This window comes from Cynoglossus semilaevis, chromosome Z (genome assembly GCF_000523025.1).
Source record: "Cynoglossus semilaevis isolate Cse_v1.0 chromosome Z, Cse_v1.0, whole genome shotgun sequence".
In the NCBI taxonomy this organism is placed as follows: Eukaryota; Metazoa; Chordata; class Actinopteri; order Pleuronectiformes; family Cynoglossidae; genus Cynoglossus; species Cynoglossus semilaevis.
This window is the reverse complement of record NC_024328.1, coordinates 4,296,984-4,320,996: the sequence shown is the minus strand read 5'-3', so window position 1 is coordinate 4,320,996 and position 24,013 is coordinate 4,296,984. Positions and strand designations below refer to the sequence as shown.

Here is a 24,013-nt window from a genome sequence, read left to right as displayed (position 1 = left end):
AGTTTTCAGCTGCAGCTGCAGCATCTGCTCCCTCTTAGTGAGCTAACCACACTGGGTGTTATTGTTCCCGACAGAGATTAAAAAAACAGAGAGGGGGTTAGGGGTGTGTGGGGGTGAAGGGGAATAAGATAAAAGGAAAAAGAGGAGAGGCAGCAAAACGTCCATCATTTAAATGTTAGAGCTGACGACGTGATGCTGAATTAAAAAAAACAGCATTTTTAATTAGAATATAATGTTGAAAATGCTGCTAAAACTCCTGATCCAGGATATGAAACTGCTCTTTAGGGATAGTGCAGACTGACTGAATATCCTTCTTAGTCAAAGTCAACTTTATTGTCAAATTTACATACAGTTGACCTGGTTTCACCTGGTGAAGAAACAGAACACAGGGAAATAATTTTAGCCAGTTTACCAAGAACACAGCTAATAAAATATAGATCAGTTTGAATCACTTCAATTGATGCTTATTGCTAACGAAACAAAATTGGTGATTTTTACTCACAGTTGCTGCTGGTCAACTGTCATCTCCATCACTAAGTATAATTGTGTTATTTTGTGACTTCAGCGTTGGGAATTTTGTCTTCAGATTTACCTCATAGACATGAAATGACCACAGAAGGTGGATCAACAACTGCCCTGGTGATCTAATATCACCAGTGACAAAATAGCAACGTGTTGTGCTCGATGCTTTGACAATTTCAAACTAACACAACTATGAGCACGAACCAGGACGTGTTCCTATCCATTAAATCCTGGGATACTTGACCAGGAAGGCTCTGCCCAATGTCTGAATGCTTCACCTGATGGAGATAAACCTCAGGAGATGTTGACCACACTCCTGAGGTCACTGTGACCGTATGAAATTTGGCTGAACCTTTGACTGAAACATGTTTGACCTGAACTCGCTGTTTCTGGCTCAGATGATGATGATCCATGTTTGCCCTGGTGGGAATTTTCACAGCATCCCGACATGTTGGTTTAGTGTTGGTGAACACGACTGTGTGGAATGTGGTGCTGGTGGTTGTGGCTGCGCTGATTCTGCACTGACACAGGTCTGACACAAGGGTTGTACCTGTCCCACGCTTGTGCGCACTTCTGTGCACGCACACACACACTGAGGAGAGGGCGGTGGTTGGGTCAGCAGTTCAGCTGTGGTTTTAGTGAATCTGTGAGACTGGAGTTGCTGCAGGTGTTTGGAGGACAAACAGAACTTCATGATTCTTCACTGACTCTTGCAGATCTGATGAAGGTTTAACATGAGAGTGTCTCTGGGTCAGAGAGGGGTTGCCAGTTCAGGTCCAGGAAAGAGCAAACCTTGAATAAGATCCAGGTCCAGGGCAAAACACGGTCAAAATAGATGAATTTCATAGTAACAGGAATTGTAAAGTTTGCATTGTCTTGTTGTTCTCCTGGTGTTTAAAAATAATACCTCGAGCTCTGTACTCCATCTCTAGAAGCAAAAAGTATCGAGGCTCAATAGTGGATTTATTGGCCATAAGGTCATTTTTGGAGTAAAATCTGGTTGTCACAAAGTTTTTTGTCATTGTTATGAGCTTGTTGTGTTAGCTCCTGAGGTGAAGCATTTATAATTTCTGTTACTGTGTTTAGTTCTTAGTGGCAGGACTGTAGTTCTTGTACTTCTCCATACTTAAGGAGCGCAAGTTTCAACAGTTCTTTCTAGGTTTCAACATTTATGTTAATTTTGGCACAAGTGAGGTGATAGTCTACATACTGCCTCTAGTCATCAGTATGTGTCCCTAAAAAAAGTGAACCAAAAAATTGTAGCACATATGAACTTCGTTATGGAGGCAGCAGCTGATCGACAACTGCAGTTTATTTTTGATGTTAGTATTAGATTGGACTTTGGCACGGCGTAAGTTCTAACTAATTTAACACCTAAAAAACAATGTCAACAAACTCATGTCATTGTTACATATGTCAGTTGTTATGGAGAACATTTAGGCATCAACAGCTGACTATTCCATTTCTGTTGGTTTCTTCAGACCTGACTATTGTCACTCACGTCACACTAAATTTTGATAATAGGATTCCTATTTCCATAAAGAAATTGCCATCACGTCTCTTAATGGATGTCGATGTGTTAATGGCATAAGAAGACTCACCATAAATCTGAACGTCCTGGCATCAGCTTCTTCTTTCCGCTGAAAAAGGCCTCAAAATTCTGTGTCTTCAGTCTGTGGGCGTAGTCAATGTAGCCAGACACTTCCTGTCCGAGAGGATTATGATCCCTGATGAAAATCAGTGACTGTAAAAGAAGTAGAAGAGGGAAAAGAAGAGGTATGAAGTGTTCTGTGTAAATAATCAGACTGGGCCCAGGAAGCAGGCCAGGAGGGTCAGAAGACTGATACTGAGGTTCGTGATAAATCCTCCCACTTTGAAGTACGGAGGTTTAGGTTTTTAAGTGGAGACACCAAGGTTCTATTGAAAATGTGTCTGAGCGTGGGACGGCAGCACAATCCTGTCACTTACAGTAACCAGAGTCTGGGTTCTGGTCCAACACTCCTACGGCTACTACAGCAGCGATGACGGAGCTTCTAAACAATAGATGTAGTGACACATAATGTAGAATCTTTTGATGACAACGGTGAACGGGACAGTTGGGAAATTTGAAAAAAAAAAAAAAAAAAAGCATGGCTGAATGAGGTACCTTCAAAACTGCTGGAAATCATGTCTGCCAGCAAGGAATACTAGGAGACAAATTTCAAAAAAAAAAAAAAGATTAGCCGTTAGAAACATTAGCCGTGGCTAATAAAATATATGTACAATTAACTGAATGACTTTATTTAAAACCTGCTTTTCAAACAAACTATTGAAATTGTAAACCACACCAAAGTGAATGAAGAAAACAAATGGTTTCAGCTCACAGGAACACAGAAGCTGATATTCTACGGCTGCCTTTATAACTAACATTGACTGTTTTACTTTGTGAATCCACTGTTTGAAATTTGTTCAGTTTTTCCTCAATGAAACAATTTGTCCACAGAATGCAGTAGTAGACCAGCATTTCCTGTGTTCCTGTAAGCTGACATCATAACAATTTCTCTGTAAACTTTAGTTTGGTGTCGTTTGGTGTTGTTCAAAGTCTAGTACTTCCACACAGTACACACACATCATGTGTAATATTACATCACGCCTTTGTTTTATAACTGAACTTTCCTATATCATTAATTTAAACACTAATGACCAGCATAAAACACCAGTTCTATTCTAGCTCTGTAAAGCACATGTGTGTATGCTCCCTCCACCGCCTCCCTTACCCCCACCGTGGTTCTATAATATAATGGTAATAATGATGATGCTAAAGATGATGGTGATGTGTTTTCCAGGCAGCAGCTGCAGGACAGCAGTCAATAGATCTGTCAGGAGTTGTGTCTTGTCTCTGCAGACAGCTGTGATCCTGATAACATCTGTTTTTAATGGTGCTGCGATGGTAGAATGAACCTAAGCTGGTTCATCTGCTGCGGCCTCAATGACAGAACTTCTAAGGAACATACTGACTGCATTAACCTCTTGGGTTTCAAACTATTGTCAAACTATAATGAGTAAAATTACATCTAACCTCATGATAAAGAAGATTTAAACAATCTTTTAATTTACTTTTTTGTGCTGTTTATGGTTTAGAGATGGATTAAATTGCATAACATAGTGCTTTAGAAAGAAATAATCTCAAGTTCAGGAAATGCAGTTATACATTTCCTCAGTTCTACCATGTAATGTCAGCTAAGTTTGAGCAAGAATTAAGCTGTAAAGCTAAATGATTTTTGCTTTGTTAAACATGCTATCTGTACTTAGCAGCAGTTAGCCAGAGTACAGACTTGTGAGGTCAATATGTTTATTGCTGATATCTTCCTGATATTGTCCTCCATTTGAAGTGTGTGTTATCTGGACTATGTTTAGGCTGCTTCATCTAACACTCCTCTGATCTATAATTGATTGCTGATAAGTAACAAGACAGAAACCGGATGAAAAAAATATGAACAAAAGAACAACTGAAAAAAAAGAAGAAGCTGCGTTTGATTTCCATAACCTAAAGACACAACAAACCTGTTCACACACCTGAGTCTTCTTCATCTGTTTATCTGTGAACATGATCAGAATCACAATAAAGAACACCATGTACTCCCTGTTTCTTCATTACCTTTGGAGATTCAGAAAACTAAGCTGAGTAATCCTGATTCATTGCTCGTTTCTGAGTGTGTATAGCACAGATTTCAGTAAGACTGATGCCGAACCCAAACCTTTGTCTTCTTATTTTTTACCTTCTGTGTTCACCACAGAATTCAAACTACTGTTTAAATAATCAATTTTACCAGTGTTCATTTCATTTGTGTGTGAGAAATTCATACTCTGCACTTTGTGATGTAATTTCCCAAACTGTCTTCTTATACATTATATTTATATATAGGTACTATAGCTTTAAAACCAACAATTGTATTACTATTTATTATTACAATTTCATGTTAATTTAATGTATTGCAGTGTTAGAGATGAGAACCTATTTCTAGTGACTCAAATTTTCAATTGACCCCTTTTAAACAATACCTACATATTCCAGTTACTGAAATGTGCAAAAATAGCTAAATTTTAGTCAACTTGATAAAAGCGCAGCTAGAACTGGACAAAAATAGCTTTAAGTGAGAGTAAGTTAAACAAAGAAAGTAAGATTGCTTCATCTAATAACTGTCAGGTGTGTCACTTTAAAATAAATCCTTGAGGGAAACACTTAAGCCCTGAATTTTTCCCTGGGGACACATTCAGCTGAGCTGACGCTTCAGGGACATGGATTTAGAGCAGAAAGAATAGGATACGAGTGGCAGCTCCACCTTCAAACACTGATGGAAAACACACGCAGAGGACGTCTGACGTCACCCTGCCGACCGCTTGCACCAACAACAGGTGCAGTGACCTCACAGGGCAAAGGTCAGACAGGGAGGGAGGAGGGGAGGACGGCTCCTGATTTATGACGGACTTCAGAAGTTTTAATCTTTGTAATTACTTGGCCTCAGGACTGGGCTAGATATCAGAGAATCACAGGTTCGAGTCCTGGCCTGCCTGTGATGTGTTGGAGAGACGGAGGACACATTTGGATGAGGCTATATTGTTAGTGCAATTACTATTAAAGCAGATTCATTCTTTTCTTTCATTTTTCAACTTAAAGATTTATTTCAGTGACACACCGTGACCACAGGAGGCAGCAGTAGACCGACAGCTCATGTGTCAATAAGCTAAACTCACTGACTTCCTCTACGATCACTTCAAGCTTAGTTTATCTGACAAATTAAAAATAGAGCAAATTCATTAGACTAGATGTGAAACTGAACATAAAAAGCCCAGAAACAGATCTTTTCAAGAAACCTGAGCCTAAGTCCAGTTGCCTCACGAACCTCTATAGTTGAAGTACTAACGTATTATTGTATAATTTTCTGTATCATTAACTGCAGTTCCCCTATCTCATATCATATCAGTGAAAAGAGTAAAGTTTTTTTTGCATGGGTGTGTAGTGTGTGTGTGTGTGTGTGTGTCTGTGCACACGTGCATGTGAGGATGGAAATAATCATTTCTGTTCCTCGCGTTTATAATTACAGGGTGTGTCACTCGACAGATGTCTTGGCAGCCACTGCAAAAATGCACAAGTGAACTGTTTCAAGTTTTTTTTTCTCTCTCTGTGGTTTTTATGTTAAATCTGTTTCAGAGCACAAAGAAGCTGTTACCGCAGGGCCACACACACACACATACACACACACATACACATCTGTTTCTTTTTTATGTTTAAAATGACAGGACTGTTTTAATTTTCTTGATAGTTATTCTTTATAAAGTGTCTTTTTAATTCTAAAGTACATCATTTTTTACTTCGCTGTCTAGGCTTGGTTTGTTGCTCATTTTATTGCTAACTGGAGCTAGCAGGTCTTTTAGTCAGTATTTACCGTCTATTAACGCCAGCTTATCACTAATTAAAACATGCTAACTGCAGAAAGTATTAAACATATGTCTGCACCTGTAAAAATCAGCTGACACCAGGTGTCCAGTCCTGTTCACCAGCTAATACCAATTTGCATCAAGTAAGTCTGGCCTATGCTATCAGTTGTTTACAAACAAACATGACAACAGTAGTTAACATGTGTTTAACACCTGTCCTTCCCCATGAACATCTGATTACAGCTGCGAATTTGTGCTCATGTCTGCAAGACATATGTGTAGGAGGAGTTAATTGTTTGATGTATAAAAGGTATTTCCTTACATACAGTGTGTTGAGTAGTAGTTTGGGTTTGTTTCTACTGTTTTGACGTCAGACATTTGTTGACTTTTTTGTTTTCTCTGTATGCATTTATAAACAAAGTTTATCATAACAGCAGCAGCAGCAGCAGCAGCAGCAGCAGGTGTCCTCCAATCACATAAAGCAACGCCCAGTGAGGTTAGAGGTTAAAGCCTCAGGGGCTGAATGACGGCAGTACTGTTCCAAACCCTGGGGGAGTTAGGGTGGTACAGAGGGCGTGGCTTTAGAGAAAAAAAATCACATTACCACAAAATAAGGGCCTGACGCCACACACGTGAAATTAGAGAGCAGAGAATCAGCGACGATAGAGATTCTATTAAAATCTCCAAAGTTCAGTTCTGCATATGTTTTTCTATGTGGAGATATTACGATCACTATACATTTGAACTGAATGAAAAACACTGTAATTCTATTAACCCAGTCCGCTGTTACATTCATACACATCGTTTTTTTTTTTTTACAGTTTAAAAAATTAAGGTTTAAAGTTTTCTGCTCTGTCTCAGTCTCCTTGAGGTGAGGAACAAGAGGGGGATGTTTCCAAAACACTCACTCTCACACCTTACAATATCTGTTCTTTGTTAAATCCTATTTCTAAATCATCTTGCTTGTGTGATGCAGACTCACCACAGGAGGCAGCAGATAACCAACAATTGTCCTTCTGAATCACTGATTTTCTTATGGTTAATACTTTTTTGTTGGAAAGTCTGTGTGGCAGTGAAATTAGTAAAGGGTTCTCATACCCTGGAGGTAGTTTGGTTTTTCTTTCAACTGTCATCTTTGAGCAAAAAAGAAAATGAAAAGAAAAAAATGAAGTGTCTCTTCAGCGAGACAGAGGACCTCAATGGAGTGTTCAGTGAGCTGCAGTTGTAAATGAGTGGCAGGTGTCGCAGATAAAGATGTTCACGTGTTTACAGTGAGTAGTCGGAGCAACGAGTGGGATCCGTTGGTGAAACAGGAAAGAGCTGAAGCTTCTGCTCCAGTAGGAGAGCACTGACAAGACACAGAGACAGAAAATCCTGCTTCTACAGTAAAATTAGCCGCATGCCTGAATCCGGGCGGTTGAGAATTGCAGGCGAGGTCTGGCCGAAGCAGTCGGTACACAAATCAGTCGGAGGCCTGTGGCAGTGGCGGTGGATTTCAGTGGACAGATTGACTGAACAGGGCCTATCTGCTCCCTCCTCCCATCATTTTCCACATTCCACTGGCTTTTAAATTACCAGTGGGCAAAAGGGAAACAAGCTGAGCCTAAAATACACCAAAAGAGAGAGAGAGAGCAGCAGCAACAGCAGCAGCAGTGGTGACGGTGGCGACAATCACAATAAAATCTTTTCCAGAGAAAGAGAAAGGCAGCGACCAGGATGTGTCGCTGCCTCCTCGGTCACTTTAATCCTTTCTGCCCAGATGTATTTTCCTGAGGCTCAGTCTGGGTCAAACAGAAAATAAGACACATAACTTATAGCGTAACGAGAAGGTTCAATGAGAAAAGATGGCCAAAAAGATACATAAAAAGTGTTAAAACGACAAAATAAGTTCATAATATTAATATTAAAAAATATCTCAAGCTACCATGTACTAACAAATAATATATTAATTTAATATTACAAAACCATATTTCTAATATTACCAAGAAGACGTAACATTTTGCCCAAGAATAGCACAAATCTGGCAAAAAACTAAACTAAACAAAAAAAAAAATTTTTTCAATACCTTATTGTGTACTTAAAAGATTAAACCAAAACGATGTTAGAGGAACAAAAACTGTAAAGGATTACAGAAAATATGCAGCCTTAAATAATGAACTTTGAAGTATTACAACAGTTTGCAGAAATCTCTAAGTTTCAAAATGATCCAGAAGTAAACAAACACATGGGCTGGAAAGGAGGACTTCTCAGGTTGTGTTGGTGCAGCTGTGTCAAGAAAACAAACACAGGTGAGATTAAGGAAAACACTAGTTCACATGTGGACCGCTGTAGACGAGAGAGAGAAACCTGCTTCTGCTGCTGCCGCTGCACTGGTTGAGGTTTGGGAATGTTTTGGGAACGGAGCGGGGAATGTCAAGTGAACCCAGCAGTTTAGGGATTATTTCTCTACATCTACGTCAAAAATCCTCCGTTTCAATAGCAGTGGTGCAGCAGAACTGTTTTGACTGAAACTGATCTTTTACAAAGTCCGCTCACAATTTGTGGACGTCAGACTGACAGTCACATATTTCACTGTTGGGTTTCTGGTTTGTAATTCAGGAATAATTCTAAAGATTATCCCAGAGAAGGGATCGGTACCAGATATTGAACAAATTACAAAAGTCATCCTAGAGCATAAATTTGTACAAAACAAAGAGGAGTAACAAAGCCACTCAAATGCAGGAGTAAGTACTAGGAACTGAAAAAGGTACTAAAGTCTCTATATTGCTGAATACCTCAGTCCCTGAATACCAGGAACTGAAGTGAGTACTACATTCACTCTACTGCAGTAATGAGTACATAGGACTGTGGAGAGTAACTAAGTCACTTAAGGGCATATAATATGTACTAGAAATGGGTGAAAATACTAAAGTGTTTTTCTACTGCAAGAACCAGTACCAGGAACTGAGGAGAGTACTAAGGTCCATCATCAGCATTGTGCCACTGAAATCCCATATTGAAGCCTAGTTTTATTATGAATATGGATCAAAAAAGTGTTTGTCTCTGATTTCCTCCATGGACTCTGGTGCTGGAGAATCAGTTCTTTTCCACATCTTTCTGTTTGTCATAAAGTTACAGTTTACTGTTATAAGACAGTGAAGTGTATGTGTTGGTGCTCAAGGTCATTTTTTTTCTCAGTGCAAGCCACAGTGTCTCAGACTGTTGCTTACTTGTGATAATCCACACGGTACTTAAACATAAAAATGCAGTCTGTTTGATAAGTTCAAATATACTGATAAGAGAAAAACAGATGCTTTTCCAAGGATGATAATCTCAGAGGTTGTGGGTGGAGCTGAATTCACTCCTAAATGTTTGTGTGATGTTTGTAAACTGAGCAAAACCTCATCAAACACACACTTCCTGTTTTGGGCGAGTCATGTGTCACTTTTTATTACGACTTTATTTGAAGGTCAGACTCTGTATGTCTGCGTGTCAGGGGAGCCCCCTCCCTATGCCCAAAGTGTTAGGGAAACGTATTGGATCATTTTTATCTTTTTTGCCAACACAACTTAGCTGTTTCTGGACTAAGGCTGAGTTATCTTTTGTCTGGTTCTAAGCTCTTTTTGGCTAACCTTTCGTTATTTGTGGGCAACCTTTTAGTTGTCTTTTGGTTTAGTCTAAGACCGTACTGCGTCTCAGTTGGTGGGAACAGGAATGAGCGGTGATTTAAGATGATTACACAGGTGTGCTTTTAGCATAAAAATGCAGCCAGCACTGCTTCCCTCTCCTCTGCAGCAAAAATGACTATAATTTCTCTGTTTTTTAAAAAAGTATTTCTTCCCTCATCTTTTTTGCAAAAAGTGTGTGTTAAGACCTTTTGCAGCTGTGCAAAGAATTAGGAGCTGCGTGTGTGTGTGTGTGTGCAGATAATGGCTATAATAAATGCAGTTGTGCTTTAGAACATGATGATAATGATGATGGCCATGGCGAGGTGAACTCTGCGGGGCAGGTGCAGCTTTATTACTGGCTGCTGTTTATAAACAGAGAGACAAAGACGCAGGTGGACACAGTAAAAGAGAAAGTGTACACACCCATAATTCTCTGGATTCAGCCTATACAAGTGTTTGCTTTCAGTTGGAGAGTGTGCGTTTGGCGAAGGCAGATTTCTGCAGGGCAGGAACTGAAGTCACACTAGCAACCATCACACCTGGGGCTTGGGCCTCATATAGGCCACAGGTGGTGTGGCTCAGGTCCAAACTGATTGAAACAGGAATGACGTAACATCCATGTATGTACACAGCTAAAGCAACGAAGCTATAGAACATTTTTGAAAAAATCACTTCTGCTATTTCCATTTCCATTTCACCGTTTGGGGGGAGGAGAGACGTGTACTCCCACAAAACTAGTTTCAGCAGCTAACAATTAGGGGGGAAAAATCTGTAATTATGAACGTCAATAAACAGCAGATGTAGCTGTAGTTTGAAAAGACATAAAAATAAACTTAATTCTTAGCGAAGCTGTCTGGGATTCAAAGCAGACACTGTTAAAAATATGATGAAAGTATAGCAGTGTATAAAAAGCCAAATATTGCACTGTATTAAAAAGTCACACATGTTGAAATTATGATCCTTCAATAAAGGTTAATACAATAAATAGTTTAAGGTTCATAGAATAGCTGGATGAAAATTAGAAGCTCAACTACTGAAATGAAAAAACAAAACAGTGCAGAATAATATATCAAAAATATAAAGAAAAGGTTTCTTTGTCCTCAGAGAACATTATTAATCACTTGAAAACATTTTTCAAATTACACACATTCAACAGTGTAATTTGTTACACAAAAAGGATATGAAAATGAATCATCCTAAAATCCATCCATCCATCCATTTTCACCCGCTACCAGGTCGCGGGGGCAGGAGTCGCCCCCCAAATCACACTGCACTGTACCAACCCCCCCAAACCTTCCTGCAGGTGGTGAGTCCACTGGAAGGTACCAACCGCCCTAACTGGGATTTGATCTTGCCCAGGAGGTGAACCCTGGGGTTCCACACCAATGACAGAGACATTGCCTCTGGGACAAAGAGCCACCACCCTAAATTCTATCTTTATAAAGTTGTTATACACACACACACACACAGAGACACTCGTTTCTGTCGTTCAGATTTTCTTAGAAGTATTTCTTGTTTTTACCTAAAGTCTTGAATTTTACTACATTAATCTACCAACATGTGACCTGTCAACATCCTGGAGCACATTTAAGTTTAATCTGCTGGTTTGCTGAGTGTCATTCACTGAAAGACAATAGGAGAGCATGCCTGTGTGTGTGTGTTTTCCCTAGGTTAAATCTTTTGACCTGGACAAGTGTGTGTCCAGGTGATAAGCTGTTTTTTTCAGTCATTTAAGGCATTGTTGAAAGCAGCTTTCAGCCTCTTCGTTACTCGTCATGTCACAAAAATGCAGGAATTTCAAATATTTTTCAAAAAAATGGACGTGTCCAAGCATTAAGCGAACCATTTCAAGTTATCAGTGACCTCTTTTGGCCGAATGGCATAAAGCTGCGCTTCCACTAGGGGAGCCACTGTTTCATTATCATGTCTCTGTGCAGAATTCCCTGGTTGTGTTTTAATGTCTTTTTCCATGTTGGACATGTAGAGCAAACGGAAACAATGTCAATGTGTAAATAACTGGCTATAAAGAAAAAGATTAGCTCACAGTTGGAGAAGTGGAAAATCTCTTTACCAAAATGTTACTGAAACTATGGAAAATTCAGCTTAATTAAATAACGACTTTTAAAAAATTTAACATCAAAACTTAACTGAAATACCTGAAAGTAGGAATCACCAAATAGCAAAATGTTAGCCACAAACAATCACTTCAATATCAGTCAAATATAAAACAGTGAGCACACAAAGACAACAGATAACATGTAGCTTTTTTGATAGCAATAAATTATAAATGGTATAAATTACATTCCACAGGAGCTGAAAAGCTGAGAAGCTTTAAAAAAAGAGAATGTCCTCTGACGTACATGCACGTGTACGTGTGCATGTGTGTGTTTGTGTGTTTGTGTGTGTGTTGTTGAAGCTGCTGTTTACTGAATGATGGACAAAATGTTTACACGCCTGAATGACTTAACTCTTAACACAGGCTTAAAGTTTCAGCTCAGGCATTTCCACTCCATCCTGGGATTTAAATCCAGCCGGTAGTATGAGATTCCAGCGTGAATTGTCTGATGCGTAAACATCTGTAGAAGTTAACCCCTACAGCTGAAACCTGAGAGCATCAGAAGGCACGGAGACAAGAAGCCGTACATTAGAGTGAGGACCAGGGAGACGAGCTACACATTATTAAGTTTCTATTCATTAAAAAATGTTTCGTATAAAAAGGGCCTCACATGGTGAGACCTGTTGCTGCTGGATATTCTTAGGAAATTCTTTGAGGCTGTAAATAACTGAGGTCAAGATTAGAGGTGAGAAAAGTGAAGATGATGACGTGGAGTCATTACTGTGACACCTGGACCAGAATCAGCAGAGACGACGACACCCTGTGACATAAACCAGAGCTGCTCCGCTACTCTGTAATTTCACCCTCATTTCTACAAACCATTATCGTAAATGTCTTTTCTTTTAGTATCAGTTTATGACTGCCCCACCCGGAGACCCCTGAGGCTGGGTTGAACCTGCTCTGCTAAGTGGCAGCTCCGAGTGTGACGGGAAAGAAAACATGTCCCCCTGCTGTCAGCCTGTTTTTAAACACAAAGAACCCACCGTCGTCTTTCTTTAATGCCAACATCACAGGCAGCTGTGGCCACAAGCGGCTCAGAAAACAGGAAGTCTCTGCTAATCCCACACTTCCCTAATGATGCAGAGAAACTCTCAAAATCCCCATTGTCTTCCCAAGTGGTCCGAGTGCCGTTCAGCCCAAGCTCAGCTCAGGAACCAATGACAGGAACCCTATTTGAAGTCCTACTGTAATGAAGGTTATTAGTGTGGGTGTAACCAGTGTGTTACCTTTAGCTGCCCCCATCCCCTGCATTTAGTCTGGGCTGGTGACCCCAATTTGACATCAGACAAATTTCTGGCAACCCCACAGACATTTATTTTTCTTTCTAGAATTAGATTGTGATCATAATTGTTATACTGTGTTTTCAATACAGATTTAAATTTAAAAAGAATAATAATTATTATTGATCAAATATTTTTATCATATATTATATTTTAAACACATTTCAGGTGACCCCATTTGAATTCCAGGTGACCCCATGAAGAGACAGACCTCGTTATTCTAAGGTTTATTGACCTTTAACACAAAGCAGACATGATTACAGTGACCAGAATTTTCCAGCTCTTAAATGTTTTACTCTAAAATGTAAAACCTACTCTCGCATTCATCCTGGAGCTGTTTTAAGAAGCCAGGACAAAAATCTAAATCTACCAGGTTTAGTAATTTCTAAACAAAAGGTGTATGCTACGGTATTCCTGTTTGACGACACATCACTACCCTGTCCTGGTTTGGATCCTTGGTTAAAATCCAACATGTCTGAACTGATTCTTCATCATTTTTCTTAGCCTCAGTTTTCCAGTAGCTCTCGAAGTCTCTGCAGCTCCACTCTCTGCTGATGCAGAGTGTGAAAGAAGTTCATGAGCTCCATCAGACCTTCCTGGTTTCCCCCCAGTCTCATGTAGCTCTCCAGCCAGGCGATGTCTAGGTTACTCAGCTGGTTCGCTGCTGGAACTCTTCCAATAGGTAGCAAAATAGGAAAACAAGGACCTGGAAAAACATCGGAAACATTCTAGTGTTAACAACATCTGCCGGGAGATTAGAAATTAGAAATAATCTAGGCTAAAATGAGGAATCATTCTCACAGTTTCTTCTCATGTGTCGGCCGTCTCCTCTATGGTCCATCTCCAAATAAGCCGCGTCACTTCCGGAACAAACTGTTCCCTCGTTTTTTTTTTTTTTTTTTTTTTTTTTCTGTTTTACAGCAGTCCACATCCGTCTGGTTTGGGAGTTTTAGCCCTCTTCATTTGTTTTAGTCTTCTTCTTCTTCTTTTGTGCTGTTTCATGACAGTTGGCTTCCATGTTGTTGCATTACTACTGCCTTTATCTACTTCAAGATCACCTCTGTATGACTGAAGCAGTGTTGAACAGCACTTTAACACATCCGAACGTTGAACACTTTGTGTATCTTCTGTAGCAGGTACAATGTGAAGTCCTGCTCCTTTCATCTGTGGTGATGTCATGAGGTCATTTATGATGTCATTTTTACCGAGAGAACATAAGGACGCGTTCTGCTGCATTTTTCATTTACGAGGTTCTGAGTGAGGCGCTAGCAGAAAATAAATAAGTTTGATGGTAGTTTATCCAGCAGTTACAGCAGTTTTTGTTAGCAAGTATTGCTAATAATGAGAAAAAAGTCAAATAGTCAAATGATATTTACTACTTCACCTCAAAATACATATTTATCCAGTGTTACCTATAAGTTAGCCAGTAAGATAACCAACATTAAGCTAATAGAGACATAGCTAGAGAAAGTAGTAGCAGTTTTAATAGACGTTAAATGCAGGGATTTAATTTTGTGTGTTACATTTTTTTAAGTTGGTCATAAAATATATATTCTAGTAATATTGTAACTTGAAAAAAAGTAAGTCTAGAGTTGTCTGACATTTAGCACCAAAGACAGCTGTCTGTTAATGTTAAAAATAAATAAATGATAAAAAAATAAAACTGGGTGAAAGCATTTTCTGCTTTGTATCCTCACTGTGGTTTCGGTTTAGCTTGTACACACACTACACATCACCCTGTTTCCCACAGAACTGTGCCACTGGATTATCAGATCCTCAAATTGTTACTGATATAAACCTGGGATTTAACAGAACCTCTGAGCCTGAAACACGTCCAAATAAAACTTGGAGATGTAATGTCTTCCTACAGCTCCTCATCAACCAGGAGGTGGTGTTTGATGATGAGACATTGTTCTGAAAATGAACAGGACTGTTTCAACATTGGAGGGTGGCGGGGTGTAAGAGCACAAACACACTGGATCAGCTGCAGTAAAGGTTCCTGCAGCAGTTTATTATTGCAGTAACGTCGAGCTCTGAACTCTGATCAGAGAACATGAAGTCAGTCATCGACAGCCTCACAGGATAGAAGATAAATGTCCTTATCAAGGTCTACGGGCCTTCAAAGAGAATGTTGTTTGTGTTGGCATAGAAAAGCTCACCCTGCCTGTCACAGCACGGCATTATGTCACAGTTTCTTTCTTTTTTTTCATTTTTTTTATTACTGTTATTATTTGAACCGTCAAATCTGGTTGCGTTCATAAAGAGGATAAAAACCACCAGGGGGTTCTTTGATGTTTCATTTCTGATAACAAAAAGAAAAAAAAAGTGCCTTACGCCACTCTTTAATGTTTAAAACCCAGCAGGCTGAATTTCACTGAAAACATTATGGCCAGCAGGGGGCACTACTCCAAACAGGCCCTGCTAACAAAATCTGGGTCATTAAATCTATGCTAAGAAGATGTTTACAGCCAGATCTAATTGTAGGTCAATTTTAAACTACCAACTTCACACAGTGACGTTTAGAAATGATATAACGTTTAAATCAAAATCTATAAAGAAAAGAAGTAATTTTAGTTGACAGGGACACGGAAGCAACCATAGTTTCCTGCTGCCTCCATAAGTAACTTTGAAGTTTTTGTGAATTTGGGTTTTATAACTCACATCATCAAAGCTTTCACTGACACAAAGTGACCACAGGTCCAGTGTCCCTTTGAACGGAAATCACTGACTGTGCACCCTGGTGTGGGCCCATGTGATTCTTATGGTGTTCAGTGATGTGAAAAATAGAGGCATTAAATACCAGGATCCATACACATATTTCTTCCATTTGTTTTATGTTCATACATATTCACCTGTCTGTGGGTCTTTTGGGTGAAATTGTCAGTAGTAATTTTTGATTTGATAAAGATATCGATCACTTATTTGGCTATTTTTCTAACACAATAAAACACATGACAAATACTGGTAATTCAACAACTTTACTATGTATTTTTACTTAAATATTAGTCAAATCAAATCACATTTTGCAGCTACTGTACTTGATTGTACGTGCTACTGTACGTGATTTTGAAGTTGTCTCCCATTTTCAGAAGCAGTAGCACCAGAAAACGAGATAAACGTCTGCTGTTTCAGACACATTTATCTACTTTTTTTTGACAGTTTTGTTGTGCAAGACAAGATGAAGAGCAGCATTTGGTTTTTGCTCTCTGGTCTCGGGGGAGAAAATAAACAGAAGGGGGCCGAGAATGATGATCCAGATGAGAAGCAGGTCATGTGACACTTGTGATATCAACTGAAAACATACGGCTGATAAATATCTTGGAGAGGTCAATGGAAAAGGCAAATATATTCAGTTCAGTTGAAAAAGGTGATTGTGATTTGGGGAAGAATTCTGCCCCAACCTAATGAGAGCTGAACTAAACAAACGTAAACGTTCTTAACGTTGGTTCGACAATCCATTGCGGCCTGTATCATTTCTCGTTCACTCTGCTTTTTTCCCACATCCAAGTAATGATCTGTATAACATGGATAAAGAACAACTGCGGGAATGGGCAGAGAATCCGAATAGATGTCACTATACTCGCTGCGGTTTTTGCTTTTGCAATCAAAACATCCTGTTTTGGACACATTGTTTGGGTGATAAAATTATTTTGGCCCATAACCTAAAATTCACATTTTGGGCTGCATCCCCAGTTGAAAGTTATAAAATGCAATAAGGCAAAAAAATATGCACAGACATTTGATGTCTGTTGTGGTCTCAGGTTGATGATGCAAATATCAACAAAAATCTGGATAAACTCCAAATCAAAAAGTTCAACTGTGGAGTAAAAAACTCAACTAAAATATATGTTTGATCTAACATGCTAATGAAAAAGTAGACTGAGCTTAAATTTTGCAATGTCATCAAAAATACAAATGTCAAACTTAAAACACATCAGGAAAAACAATCCCACTCTGTAAAGATGATGTTAAATCTCATTCTGTGTGGACACAGTTTTAGTCTGAGTGTTAACACCTCCTTGATGTTTGTTATCTGCTTCCAGGTGAATAAGTTACACATTGATATTTGGTCAAATAAGGGCGTGTGTGTGTTTGTTTAAACTGCAGCACTGATCGTCGGAGCAGGGTTTATTAAGGCAGATTGTGTTATCAGAACGTAAAGAGTTGAAGGTGACACCTGACAGCATGAAGTGTCAGAGAAACAGTGAGGGTGATTTATTACCTAATTTATTTTACATCAACTCGACTCATGACTGAAAAAAAACCTCTCTCTGAGTTAGTCATTACATAACTCTTCATGCAACGTTAAATAAGACAAATAAATGTGAGCTATTGTGGTGAGTTTGTATCGCTGAAGTAAATCTGAACAAAGGCTTTCACTGGAGTAATATAAAAATAAATCATTCAGTTGTTATGCATCAACAAATGCTGTCAATGGAAGTTTGTATGGAAGCAACAGTAACAAATGGACACGATAGAAGGTCAATGATCGGAGTAAACATTGTAATTCGTAGCAGCAGTGGCTGCTGAAGGACAGACAGAGACACGCTGATGGACAGCTGGACAGCTGGACAGCTGGGTCAGACATGTGCAGGGCTGTGAACCAGAGTGCAGCGACAGCGTATCGCTGTATTTACTCAGGTGGAATAATATGGAGGCTGAGCTTCCAGTGTGTGGTGATAAAACAAAGAGGATTGTACGGAATGTGCTCCACATGTTTGACTGGGAACTGAAGCTTTAGCTGAAGACCAGATCCAGTTTCAGGGTTTCAGCCTAAATGGATTCCTTCTTCAGCTAGTCCAACTACTGGCTATACCTATTTGAGCTTATTGATCAGTATAGTTAAAAAAAAAACACCTTTCAGTGCACCTGAGCTAATCGTACATATGATTTTGGTTTTGTCAATAAATCCCTCCATTATCCAGTTCCTAAAGAGAAGATTTTTGGCCAACGATAAACTACATTTTAAGACTGAAAGAAGCAAAGAGTGTAGCCAAAACTACAAAATTCCCATCAAAAATAGTTAAATGTCATCCAACAACTAATTTAAAATAAGGCAAAAATAAACGTGCTGAGATAAGATGGCAAATTGTTAGTTAAGGACTCGCATTAAATTACCCAAACCTTCAAGTGATGAATATATTGTTAGCAAGAAAGATTATAGAATATAAAAATTATATTATAAAAATTATAAAAATATAAACTGTAGGTATATAACACCAAATACAAGAAAAAGGGGGGATATAATTATGCACAAGTCTGAACAAAAACCTCTTAGCGTATCCAATTAGCTGCTAAAGGTAAAATACCTTTAATACCTGGTAAAGGAAGTTAGCAGAGACACCAGAGTGGCTACCTAACTCTCAAATATCAGAGAAGTCCTTTCTATGGACAAAGGCCTCGTTTTCTTTTCTCTTTTGATCAATGGTCAAACATTTTTCTTGACTCTGTGACACTTTTCAAGTCCAGGTCACCTGATCCATCACACACACACACACACACACACACACATGCTGTAACAGTATATCTGTGGGAGAATATCTGTTTAATTTCAGAGCAGTATTTGATCTGTGAGCTGCATCACTGAGCTCCTCATTAACTGAGACCACAGCAGCTCACACACACACACACATACAGTATATATTCTGTAGACAGCACTGCTGTTAATGCCGCCACCACCAGGTGATCTTCAGAGAAATCCACTGCTGTTACTCACACTACAGTATATAACATGTATAACTATGACTGTAGCATCGTCCAATAACTCCGTTCCACAGGACAAAGTGTTTTAGTCATAATGTCACTGAGAGTTAGCTCATTTTAGGAAATTTACATCTTTAGGTTCTGTTCTGACAAACCCTTAGTCTTTAGGTCGAACCTTTAGTTTTCACAGATCAATTATGTCTTTTTATCAACATGTACCTTTTTTTGGTGGGGGAGGGGTGTTTGTTTTAACATTTCGCTGTCGTTCCTTTAATCTTAAGCAACAACCTTTCAAACTTTTTCAGGCTTTTTTGTTTTTTCAAGCAACATTTGGCTTTTCCCTCAGTTAGTTAGTTCTTGTTATTGTTATGTCGTTTTCAGAAATGTATTCAATTCAATATATTTTCTACAGACATGCGGTTGGTGGTTTAGTTGCATGTATGTCTATAGCCCAACAGATATACAGTCTTCTTTTTGAGTTATTCTTGTCTTTCTTTGAGTTCCAACTGGTGGAAACAACTTTGTGTAGTTTTTATTCTTCACTGATTCAACAAAAAGACTCAGAACAAATACTCTATGCACCAGGTGCAGCTGTTTTTACTTGCAGATATTTTTTGACCAGACAGATGACCATTTCTGTCACTGTTTTTTGTCAACAGACAAACAAAGAAAATTATATGTAAAAAAATTGAATTGAACCAATTGAACCAAGCTGTTTCATTTTTGAACAATTACATCTTGATATTTTTCCTGTGTCCTGAAAAACATAAATTAAAGGCATTATCCCATCAAAACAGTTAATTTGAGCCAATAGCACCATCCTATTGTTTAAGTAGCCAAAAACCCACAAAACTTTGTCCAAAATTTAGATAGAACACACTTTTAATTAGGACGTTAGCCATGCTTATAGCAACATGGCATAATGGCAACATCTGCTGTCCTCACCAGCCAGACTGATTCATACAGACACCAAATTTGGTAAACAGATATAGGTCTGTATTGGATACACATACAATTATAGTCCTCATCATTGTTGCTTCACTTCCTCACTGCTGTTACGAAAGTCACCACCAGACAAAGGCCACACCTGAACCAGCGCTGTGGCCTTTATTTGCCCAGGGTTAGATGTTAAAGCAGGTTTTTATTAAATCCAGGTCACACCTGTGCAGGAGGCCTGAAGGTGTGTGTGAGTGTGTGTGAGTGTGCTGCTTTGTTTGTTTTCAGGATTTGTTAAGGTTTGTTGTTAAGTGCCAGTTCAAATGTCGTAATAGAGCAAACTCAGGTTTAACCTCTGGCCTTTTACAAAGACACACACACACACACAAAGGAGCAGCTGGTTGTCTTCTGCCTGTACAGAAGTTCCAGTCAGTCATTTTGTGGTAATAGTGTTTAAGGTTTTTGTTAAGATTTACCTTTGGAGACACCAAATGTCCCCACAGAGTATCGACTAGTCTGTGAGTCCATCTGAGCTAAAATCACAGATTTCCTCTATAAATGTTGGTGCAGGGATGTCCTTCTTTTGGCTGAGCTAGCTAAAATGAAACTGGAGCAGGGAAATATAAGACGGCATTCAACCAGAAATGTGTTTCTACTTGAGGGCAGTTATATTGATGGAGTTGCTGTGGTGCACCTTCAAATGTTCTGTTGGAGCTGCTCTAAGCAACAGAACTGGGTATAAACAACTAAAAGGCGCTTGTCAGACATGGATTCATGCTTTGCATTAGAGTGGAGGAGCTGGATCCACTTATTCGGACTGATCTGGGAGTCATGTGACACAGCAGCAATTTTTTCAACTCACTGAGTCGTTGTTTAACAGTGCGAAAATGATGCTGGGTGGTCGACTTATTAAAGCTCAGCAGAAACTGGACACGGCAACTGTGGCTCCAGGTTTTTAGCTTTCACGTCAGAAGATGATGCTGAAGAAGAAAGTCCAAAGACTAGGTTCAAAGAAAGTTTTAGACGTGTTTATCACCTGACGACTGTGTTTAAGTGTGTGCATTTATATAACACAAACATCAGTGGAGGCGCCACATCCAACTCGTTAGGTCTGACAGTAATACACTGTTTTGTGACACACACAAAAGTCATATATTCTTTCAAATAACAAGACAAAATATGATGGGATATTCGATACTATAGCTAAAGCAGCTGAGTTTAAAACAAAAATATTTCAAAATCATCATGAATTAAGTCAAAACATGATATATATTTAGCAAAAGTTCTACCTGATATAACGGAAAAAAAGCAAAATACGTTAAAGGCCAAATTAAGTGACAGGCTAGTGACTAAAAACTCTGTCTAGCATTCTAAAGTAAGTGTTGTTACTACATTAACAGTTAAACAACTAAAACAAAATAAAACTAGCTAGGTAAATAATCAAAAATGTAAAAAAAGTAAAAAAAAACAACCAGTAGCCCAGAGTGTAGCTAGAGTAGCTAAATGTCAAACACATATGAAGTACAAGTGCTGTAGCTAAATTATATCCAAACCAAATCTAGCAAAAATACCGAAGAGAGACAAAAAGGAAAATCAGTATACAAATATAATAATAACAATACACCAGCAAACTTCCTTTATTCCTCTACATGTCGATCAAAAAATTGTTGAAAAAAAACTGCACAAAACTGCCATGGAAATGATTGCAAATGTCACTGACAACATTATTTACAGGAAGTACAAAAAAAAAAAAAAAATTCAAAGAAAGTCAGTGGATTTGATGTGAAAAGTTCTGCGACAACTGTTGTACAGTATGACACAGTCCACACATGTTTAGTTATAAACATCTGTGAAATGTAAACACACAGACCGGGTCACGCCTCGTCAATCTGGATTAACTTTAGCTCCTTCTTACAGCCTTTCAAAGAGAGTAGGGATTAAGTGAATGAATGTGGTTTCAATTTTAAAGAGCGAGCGTGGCTGGAGGGAAAACTTCTCTGCAGGTTCAGAAAAAATTCAGGAACAACAGAAGGTGAAAAAAAATTATCCTGTCAGCAGGACTAACATGATGAATGTCATGGTTACATAGCCACAATTTTATCTCCCTGTTAGTAAAGAAGTTCTTAAACCACTTACAATCCCACACCAGAGAGTCCATAGAGGAAATCCAGGATTTTAGCACACTGGGAAACAGGAGCTGCTGCTCCACTGCTGCCTCCTGTGGTCAGTTAGTCAATCTGAACAAATGCACTGCAGCCAACTATGTCCTTGTGTTTCATAAAATATCAGATTTCTACATGGACTTGAGTATGGGAGAGCCTAGAAACCAGTACTAGGAACTGTGGACAGTAACAGGAACTATGTGTTTTTCCAACAACAACAAAAACTGATCATTTTTAGAGGTAAGAAGTTGAGGAGGTTCAAACACATTATGGATTGTGCTTGCCAAAAAACCCCAATTGTCAGGAATATTTACGGTGGAATAACGTTATATTGAGAATGTACTCACAGTCATTTTGCCACGGCGGTTGGCTTCCTCTCTCTCTGCCAGGGCCTTTAGGAAATCATCTTTAAGGTCTTTTCCTGCACTCACCAATGTCCTGGAATAGAGTGAGAAATATGTCAGAAATATGTCAAAAAGTGTTACATAAACAGTGAGGTAAAAAAACATCCATATGTCCAAATAAGCATTTACAGTCCATCTGTGCCATTGCTGCTGGTCTACTGCTCCATCTTTTGGCAAATCCAAATCAAAAAGAGAACTAAAAAGCAACATATTTGTACTTGTCTTGTTCCCCTGCAGGCTAAAATCATTAATCATCTCCATAGAGCTGCTGAACAAGATCAGATCAGAAGACAACAGTTGGAACTAGTTCAAAACTCAACAGAAACCAACAGAACTGTTTGTTTCGCAGAATTTTTTCCTCTTTAAATTAAAATCTCCACAGGAATGATTCTTACAAATGTAATCGTAGCAGATGTCTTAATTCTAACAAACACTTGCGTTTCTGCAGCTGAACAAACACTGGCACAAACACAGATACACACAGACACACACGTCTAGACCAAGAGCAAGACAATGAGTTTGTGAATGAGATGAGTGACGATTTAAAAAGAAGTAATTAAACGAAATACACAAGACAGTTGAGAAATGGAGAAGGATGTTAGGAAGGTGGGAAGGATTTTAAAAATAAAGAAATCTTTAAGAGAAAATTGCGGAGGTTGACTTCTGTGAGAATGAGACACTATTGCCTTAGAGAAATGGAGGAAGTCATTTAAATTGAGCCATAAAAAACATTAAATTGAAAAGAAATATATTAGCTAATAAATTAGCTCAAAACTAGCCAAATGTATGACAAACATTTCCAGGAGATGAAGGGCTTGGACCTGCTTTGTGTTTGTAAACATTAGAGGAGGATATTTCTACATACTCTACTTTATAAGTGAGGGTCCTAAACTGTGGCGTGTGAGCACCTGCACGTCCACATGTTATAAATCTGCTGCTAAAACATCTGATAATTCACCCTCCCGCAGCCAAACAGGAGACAGATACAGGAAATGGACCGAATCCTGGAGCAGATTCTGGTGGTGGAGCAGTGAAAGTGACACCACAGGTTTTTGTCTCAGTCTTGAAGGTCTGAATGGAATTGTTGTTGGTGAAGAAGTAAAAAGTGCAGGAATGGCACATATTTGGAGCGTGGAACTCAGTGCTGCTGCTGTGCCTCCTGAGTGAATCAGTGAGTGAGTGAAGGATCGCTGCTAGGTCACAGGGGCCGAGGGCCGAGGGCCCCGGGCCCCAAAGTAAACACAGCTGCTACTGCTGAGGACAGCAAGGGAACAGGTTTACCCTGGTGCATCAGGAGCTGAAGAAACACACGCAGAGTAACACACACTAATCTCCAGCCTCATTTAACGAATAACCACCATCACAATCATCATTCCTTCAATATAAACGTCAGCTAATGATGCTGACTCTGCTCTAACGTTCTCTTTTTCTTGGACTGTGGTCAGAGCAGGTTGTTTTTTTTTAAAGATGTGAACTCTCCTCATCTACTGTACAGTTGGACAGGAAAATAATATATAATTTGTCCTCATGTAAAATAACTTGACCATTAATCATAATCCATACTTTAAAAGGCAGGAAAACAAATTATTTTTAAAAACATTCTGATTAATCACAGGGTAGCTGTGGATTAATCAGTGTTAATTGTGATTAATCAAGATCATAATTAAGCGTGATTCCATGATTAAGCAGGATTTCTAAATATGATTTAACTTTTTTGTCTGTGGATTGATGGAACAGGAAGACCAATAACAGCTGGATAGACGGGTGTGTTTCAAACCAGTTATTTAGTTTGACTAATATAACTAATGCAATTATTGATAGGGAA

General features: G+C 38.9%; 1 protein-coding gene across 1 annotated transcript in view; it reads right to left on the bottom strand.

The window, feature by feature from the left end:
• Window positions 1–24,013, bottom strand: part of cfap299 (cilia and flagella associated protein 299) — a 41,306-nt gene that overhangs the window by 6,652 nt on the left and 10,641 nt on the right. Inside the window, exons 3-4 of the mRNA XM_008335833.3 lie at window positions 22,132–22,222; window positions 2,124–2,266 (exon numbers count right to left, since the gene is read on the bottom strand). Coding sequence (XP_008334055.1) covers window positions 2,124–2,266; window positions 22,132–22,222 — 234 coding nt within the window. The remainder of the gene's footprint in view (window positions 1–2,123; window positions 2,267–22,131; window positions 22,223–24,013) is intronic.